Source organism: Priapulus caudatus, unplaced genomic scaffold (assembly GCF_000485595.1).
Source record: "Priapulus caudatus unplaced genomic scaffold, Priapulus_caudatus-5.0.1 Scaffold92, whole genome shotgun sequence".
Taxonomy (NCBI): domain Eukaryota; kingdom Metazoa; phylum Priapulida; class Priapulimorpha; order Priapulimorphida; family Priapulidae; genus Priapulus; species Priapulus caudatus.
Genome location: NW_014577153.1, coordinates 563,122 through 570,847, shown reverse-complemented (window position 1 = coordinate 570,847; position 7,726 = coordinate 563,122). Strand labels below are relative to the sequence as shown.

Here is a 7,726-nt window from a genome sequence, read left to right as displayed (position 1 = left end):
TGGCAAAAAGTGAAAACAGCTGCCAAGGAGAAGTAGACTGTGATCATGACCATTTTCTGTATTCCCCTCGTTTGTTAGTGGTCACGTTTTCAATATAAACGTTTGAATCCTTTCTGTTTCCTTATGTGATGGCTGTAAACTACTGCGCGATTGAACTAATTGGAATATGATGTAAAGTGGTATCAAGGTAACTTAGTATGTTGGCACGTTGGTGATGGTAGGAAAATTGGCAAAGATGCAGATAGATGTGGGCAACATACTCTTTATAACACTAGAGAGACTGTACTGGACTTTTATTTACCTCTCTAGTTTCCTGCGCTCCTTTCAAACAGCGCAGCTATGTCGGAATGCATTGTAAAACTGTGTACAGACGAGCTGTTTTCCTAAAGTTTTGGGACCCATCGACAGATTTTATTGTCTGGTACTCTGTGACTGTCAGCATTTGTGGTGACGTTCAACTTCTAGTGATAGCGAAACCTCGAATGCATGTTAGTTTCAAATAAAAAAAACATGTATACATCAAACATGTTATTTTCTAGCACATTCTGCAAAGCCTTCAAGAATATCACGAATGATGATAAGCATGATAAGGCATGTAGTCATGATATAATTTATTATTAAAACAGACACAACCACGGCCTCTGTATGCCTCAAAATTGCACGAAACCACAGAAACATTCTCACAAAAGTTACATGACAAACCTATTAATTGATCATATTGTTTTTTGTCATCATTTTACAAATGCTGGTTATGTATATGTTGGGCAATTGGAAGCAAACCGATAACCGTATATTACTCTACAATGCAAATTGCAACATGAAATCTTGTGCAAGTGAATGTATAAAATTTCAACGAGGATGTACATCATGATAAATTTCAACTGTTACCATACAAAAATCGATTCGAAGCTGTTTGTATATCAGGTACAAAGGATTCTATAAGTAAAGTATATATAGAGTTGTTTTAATAAATTGTTGGCTATAAATAAAGCTACAAATTTGGCAAGGATACTAAAATACTTTATATAACTTCATTTCACATTTTGAGTATAAAAAAGTGATGGCACAGCCATGATGTAAAAAATATCAATAATGACAAGACTAATACCTACATACAAATATTCAAGTTCATAATTTCCACTCGTATAACTCTGAACGCACATTACAAGGAATTTTATTCTGTCGAGTGGAGTGAACCGTTTTTCCATCACCTGCACAACAACATGAAATTCGAAAGAAATGTTCAACCTTATATGGTACATGGACGTCGTCCATATAACCTTGACATCACCTTGTACATAAAAGTGTGTATATTCATTGACTGCAGAAGATGGCACCTGATTTCACATCACGTCTTAACTGGTAATTAGATTCCTTCCCCCAACGCTGGTCCTTTAACAGAATGACCCCGAGATCGTAACTGGTAATCGGATTTCTTTCGCCCAACGCCGGTCCTTTCAGTGTGTGATCTCGAGAGGAGACGTGTGTGCAGCGAGTGACTCTGTTTCCCCCCGCGAGCTAGCTCGACTTCCGACGCAGCAGCTTAAATTTCTTCGATGGATCTGGAATGAAGTATTTGTCCCAGATCTCTTGGAAGGCAGCCACCCGCTCCCACGGCTTGTGTGGTCCGCTCCAGTGTAGAAGTTTCGCATTGTGAACAAATTCAGATGAGTACCTGGTGCCTGCAGATAGGCCTGCAAGTAGAAAATCCATTTACCTGCGTCAGTACTACAACACACATCAAACGAGAGAATAACTCATTCATGTACAGAGTCTCACCCATCTGTCAGTTACGATCATTAATTGTTCCAAAGCTTCACTTGTGAGTTGATTGTTTGAAATGCGAAACTCAATCTGATTTGTGCGTGGTTTCCGTTGTATGTGCGGGTTGAGGCTCGTATGCCTTATTTGTAAAATAAATAATTATTAATGGCTCTGTTACATGTCTTTGTCTACATGTCCAGATGTTCATAATTTTAGGACTCACAGTACTCTGTAGTGTACCCGACATTGTGTAAAATTTAATCCGCAGCATCATCGCTAGCAAAACTGCAACAGTGCTGCCAGTTTAATGTGCAGTGGAATTTCTGTGAAGCTTTATAATTGCTTAGAAATAGAGTTGCTCACCCAGGCTTCTGACATGCCAGAGAGGATCGAGAGTTGAGTAGCGATTATAGAACACGATCATCATGGGAGGTTGCGAACCCCCACCACCCTTCTGATTTCCATAAATATCCTCTCTGTAAACAAAGTTGCTATATTAATTAGATTTCGCTTGGTTTGCGAGAGCAGAGAATGGCACAGCAATTGCATCAAGTTGTGACGTGCCAAGCCAGGCTTAATTCACATTTACCTTTACAAGTGCCACATGTTAATGTAACATCTATCGCGCTGTCGTTGCGCACCTAGTGCGGCACCTCGGGCCGAGTGGAGACGCGCCACTTCAGATGTCGAAGGACACAACTGCGCTACAGCACCAACAAGCGTTCAAGTTCCACTCGACACACGACCGAAAAAAAGCCCACCTAGTATTCAGCTCCATCCAGCGCACGAGTTCGGCAGTGATGTTCTCGCGCTTCCAGGCGGCTACGTCGGCGACGTAGACGCCCGTGTTGAATGAACACGCTTCCGGATCGATGTTCAGGGCCTTCACATGGGCGTTCCTGAAGTTCACGTAGCTGCTGTACGTAGTCGGGTAGAAACTGAAGCGTTTCGATGTCGAATGGCAGTCTTCAGCAAATGCTGCCAGGTGCCCCTCTCCGAGATCCGTGTTGTAGAGCTCAGCGATGTCACCTGCAGGCGGGAATGGTATGAGATATCATCACAGATGGAACCAGCCTTCTCACTAATACATGTAAGCGCAGCAGTAGGACTCTCAATGTTCAATTCTAGTCAGAATATTGATAATGTAAATGTGTTCATCAGGGCATCTTTCTATTTTATACAAGTGCAAAATGCATATTGGTTATTTAATATGAACTGCTATTTCATAACCCTAGCACAAATTGATTTTGTTCCTAATTCAATTCAATAGTTATCAATTGTATATCCATAATAGGGTATGTTTTACTTCTGTCAACCCAACACAATCGCCCACTTGGTAATATTATACCTGTAAATAGAAAGTTTATGCAGCTTATTTCCTTCAACAACAAGAAGTTTTCCACGAGATTTTATGCATAGCTCCTAAAGATAGGTTCATGCATAAGAGAACATGTCAGCTACTATACCCTGGACAATGATGTCATCATCAATGTATACCATTCGACCCCGTATCTCAGGAAATAGTTGAGGAGCAAAATATCTAGCATAGTTCATCTGAAATAGAAATAGTAAAATAACAATTATCGTTGACCATTACCAAACCTAAATTCATTCACTATATCTGGAAGCCTTTGCTTACATCAAAATGTTAAAATATTTAGGAATCTAGCGGGCAGACAATCTTTCACGTTTTTAACTGTTCTCTTTCGAGCCATGTAAGTTAGTGTAATGCAGAAGATTCCAGGTAAGTAATAAACAAATGTAAATTAAAAATAAAGTTCTCAACATCCCACCTCACCAGCCACAATATACTGGTTTTTAAGCTAACTAAATCTATAGATTTTGGCTATCATTTAGGTTAACAATAAAGTGGAAACCAACAAGAATTTCACGATAATTGGAAATAAATATTTCACATCACTGAAAACTCACGAAGCATTCAGAATTAACACAATGCAATCAATCATCTGCATACCGGACTGCCTAAGACCTCCCTGCCTCCACGAACTTTTATTTTTCCCTTAACGAGGTCTTCATTAAAAATCCTGATTAATCGTTGTACATTTCGCAACTTTGTGTTTGCCAACCATGCTCTGCAAATGTGAACGAGAAAGATTAGATACTACACATGTTACTAGGAAAAATTTACCAGTTCCATGTCATGTGTTCTAAATAACTTGAAACTCAGCACATACAGATGGACACGTGTGCTTGTATTGTCATTTTCCACTATCCACAACACTTTGTCAATGGTAGATCACATTGTGTCCATATAGTTATTGACTTTAAAATGTTTCTATACGAAATTTGTCTCCTCGATATTAAATGTATAATTTCACCCTTACCTATAGTGGTCATAACTTTGATGCGATGTTGCTAAATAAAACTTCACAGAATGATTGGTATGCTGCACAATGCTGTTTATTGTTGCTATAGCTCCAGGCAACGTAACTTTGTCTGATGCTATCACTATAGGGATAGCTTTAGAGTTGTAGCTTGGTCCAGCCTGAATTGGTGGCAACTCACGTACTATTCAAACACACGAGCAACAACACGTTAATTAAAAGATGACAATGGTTCAACATCCATTATTTTCAACATTATTTCATTTTTTAACATAAAATTGAACAAGAGGCCTAGATAAGTACTACTGGCTGTAGTTTCCTCACCCTCATTGTTTCCAAGTACACATTTCAGCACCATCTAACATGTATGCACAACCAGATTTCCCTTATCAGTTATTATTTCATTTGAATTATAAATAAAATAGATTTGCAATCAAAAATGTTAAATTGTATTAATTTGTCATCTTGAAATATTTATTAACGTTTAATTCATATTATATATGAAAACAACATTGCCAAATTTGCCATTAGAAACTTATTATAATAACCACACATATGAAATACAACTGTTAATATACTACCATCATCATTGAAGCCTGAGTCTATTCCTATGATATTTTCCTTTGATCTCTGAGATGCATTTCTATTTTCATTCTTGCTCTGAGCGAGTGTGTACAGAAGGTAGCACGCACACAACACGACGAATACAGCCATAACTGCAAATAAAAACAGCTTTTGAGATTACAGGCCAACTTCCATAGATAGGCAATAAAATATAAACTTTCCCAGTTTTGCAACAATCGTTTCTGACAGAAACATATCTGTAAAAATATATTAACAAAATAAAAATTTGCTTGTTTTTCATTTTAGGCATACCAATCAATATAACTTGTCTGTGTTGTTAATTATTCATATGAACTGAACTTCAATCGACCTGTCCGCCTAACATAATAGAAAGACAGCTGTAGCCAATCATTAATTGTTGGCACAAGACATTCCAAATGGCAATGCTAGGCAATACAGTGCCAGAAATTAGACAATTTTGAGCACATGCATACAAACAAGTGTAAACTATCTAGCTTTGACCGACCTAGCAACAACACCGCAGAAGGGAGAGGTTATCTCACTAAGACGGATAGCTGAATTTTGGGATTAATGACTGTTCAGCGATTATCACAAGATTCCTCAACAACTAGTCATTTAGCCTGGAAATCGAATGCCCTCTTACCAGTCAAAGAGCTACAGCTGCTACCATATAATGTAAAATGTACCACAGTTACTTGGAATGTTTCAATTTAAGATGACATAAGTGAACACAAAATGCATTTACTACCAAAATCTTAACGTTTAAAACTATTCTCTTTTGTTTATTATTGTTGCTTTTGGTACTTTTGCGCTGGCAAGTGTATGTAAACGAGTGTCAGTGCCATGAAGGTGAGTGGTTGGTGGTCATAATGGGCTGAGGAGCGTATACACTTGCTTCTTTGTTGGTGGCAGAGTTTGATGAGGGGGATCGGTTGGAAGTGCGGGAATCGGTTGTCTCACTCTTGTGTTGTTATCTACTCTTGATAGTATGCATGTTAAAATTGTTATGTACTGTTTTATTTATTGGCCAACCTTTGTTAGTTGGTCGGTCTTAAAAGCTCTTCAGAGCTTACGTTTCTCGTTGTAAACATACCGACTATAAATAAAGATTACTTGAACTTGAACTTGATTGGTAACTGCATCCCGTAAATCGTAAGACGTACCTCTGCAAGCAGCAACACACAATTTCACCACACACACACCACTGTGCAGAAAATCACAAAAAGATAGCGAATACATAACTATACACACTCTATCTTTCTGTGAGTTTGTGCACAGTGGCGTGTGTGCTTGTGAAATTATGTATTGTAGAGGAGATCTGAACAACATTTACACAGAATAAGGTTTATCGCGATTCGGTAAATATCACCAGATGGCGCACCACCGCAAAGCATGATGGGATGGAAAAAGAGTCATCGAGCGACGCTCGTAGGCTAATATACGCATGGCTATGGGCGGTAGTAAAGTGTACTAACTATCATATCTCGCGAAAGAGTTGTTACATTTCTATAAATGCTAGCTCTTATAGACACATGTCTTAGCTATAATCTCTGTGCATTTTGAGTTTATTGAAGCCCGATTATCTAATTAATTAGCAAATATATGCATGCGGTATCACGGATACTGACGCTCAAGGGGTCGTTGTCGTAACAGGTACTACAGATATGTACCTGAGGTACATATATGTATACACAAAGTGTACCAGATTTGTACTACAGAAGTGTACCCTAACCCTAACACTAACCCTAACCCTTACCCTAACCCTAATCCTAACTCTAATCCTAACCCTAACCCTAAACATACCTCACATAAAAATATAAACATAATACTAAACAACCTAAAACTACCTCCTAATTATATAAAAATATAAACATAATACTAAACAACCTAAAACTACCTCGGGTACATATCTGTAGTACCTGTTACGACAACGACCCTTCGTGCGATACTGACGCCTATTGCGTGCAGCCGGCTATACGCACGGCGGTAGGAAAGTGTACTAACTATCATATCTCGCAAACGAGTCGAGTTAGATTTCTAGAAATCTTTTACCGTCTTTTACACATATACTATACTTACTTGATTTAATATGGAAACGCATAATGCAATAAGGGAAAGTTTACTCCATGATAATATTAATATGAAAACTAGTTATATTTAGTTCAACTTCAAGCCTTCACAGTTCACTCAGCTTAGCCTGGACTGACACATAATGGACGCTGCCATCTTACTTCGCTCTTATCGCCATCGCGTGGCGAAAAATATGTACAAATCACAAATGTAATAAAGATGGCAGCACCATCCAATCAAATTTAATTAAAAAATCAAAAACAATTTTTCCTTAGCAGGATTGGAATCTGTGTCTTTCACCAGAATATTTGTGGGGGATATATTATTTTACGTGTTTTTCATTTAAAATTTTAATGCCTAATGTCCCTAATGCATAGATTATCGTTATCAAATTTTATGAATTCAGAATTTTATTGTAAAAGTATGCTATGTATTGTATATGATGGATAATTGCCTAATTAAATAAATAGATATCGTATAACACGTTATATAATATATATAATATCTATATAAACGTGTTATAACGTTATAATATGCCCTAATGTCACTGTGTTTGTAAAGATATTTCCAAAGATATATCTGCGTAGATGACGTACAGCGTAGATAAAATATTATACAGAAGATAATACAGAAGATATACAGCGTAGATGAAATACATTATACAGCAATGAAACATGGAATTAACATTAAAAACTAATTGGAACGTAAAATTAAGAAAACGAGCCTTCTAAATAACTACATATAAATGCTCTACATATTATCAAGAGCTAATAGGCTTTAAATGTGTTTATTAGCTCTTGATATTATACTGATACAGTAACACTATGGTCAGTTTATTTTTTGGTTTATTTCCATTTATTGGAATATTTTCTACAAACGCCACTAAAATTCTACACGGGCAGAGACTACGTCACGAATTTTCCATGGTAAAATTTGTAAAAAAAATTGCCATTTTTTAACTA

At 37.3% G+C, this 7,726-nt stretch overlaps 1 protein-coding gene across 1 annotated transcript; it reads right to left on the bottom strand.

The window, feature by feature from the left end:
• Positions 1-596: 596 nt before the first annotated feature.
• Positions 597-6,935, bottom strand: LOC106804911 (glycosyltransferase 8 domain-containing protein 1-like). Its single transcript, XM_014806312.1, has 8 exons — positions 6,774-6,935; positions 4,691-4,825; positions 4,110-4,293; positions 3,740-3,857; positions 3,231-3,318; positions 2,526-2,793; positions 2,128-2,240; positions 597-1,694 (listed from the first exon to the last, which is right to left on the bottom strand). Exons 1-8 carry the CDS (start codon positions 6,793-6,795, stop codon positions 1,519-1,521), a joined length of 1,104 nt encoding a protein of 367 aa, XP_014661798.1. The 5' UTR covers positions 6,796-6,935; the 3' UTR covers positions 597-1,518.
• Between the last annotated feature and the right edge of the window lie 791 nt (positions 6,936-7,726).

What these genes read in the sequence shown, in the direction of transcription:
- LOC106804911 (XM_014806312.1), bottom strand. Translation starts at nt 6,795, where the DNA reads ATGCGTTTCCATATTAAATCAA. An exon ending in CTCAGGCTTCAATGATGATG is followed by an intron (nt 4,294 to 4,690) that starts GTAGTATATTAA and finishes GTGTTTGAATAG; the next exon opens with TACGTGAGTTGCCACCAATT. An exon ending in CAAAGTTATGACCACTATAG is followed by an intron (nt 3,858 to 4,109) that starts GTAAGGGTGAAA and finishes TCACATTTGCAG; the next exon opens with AGCATGGTTGGCAAACACAA.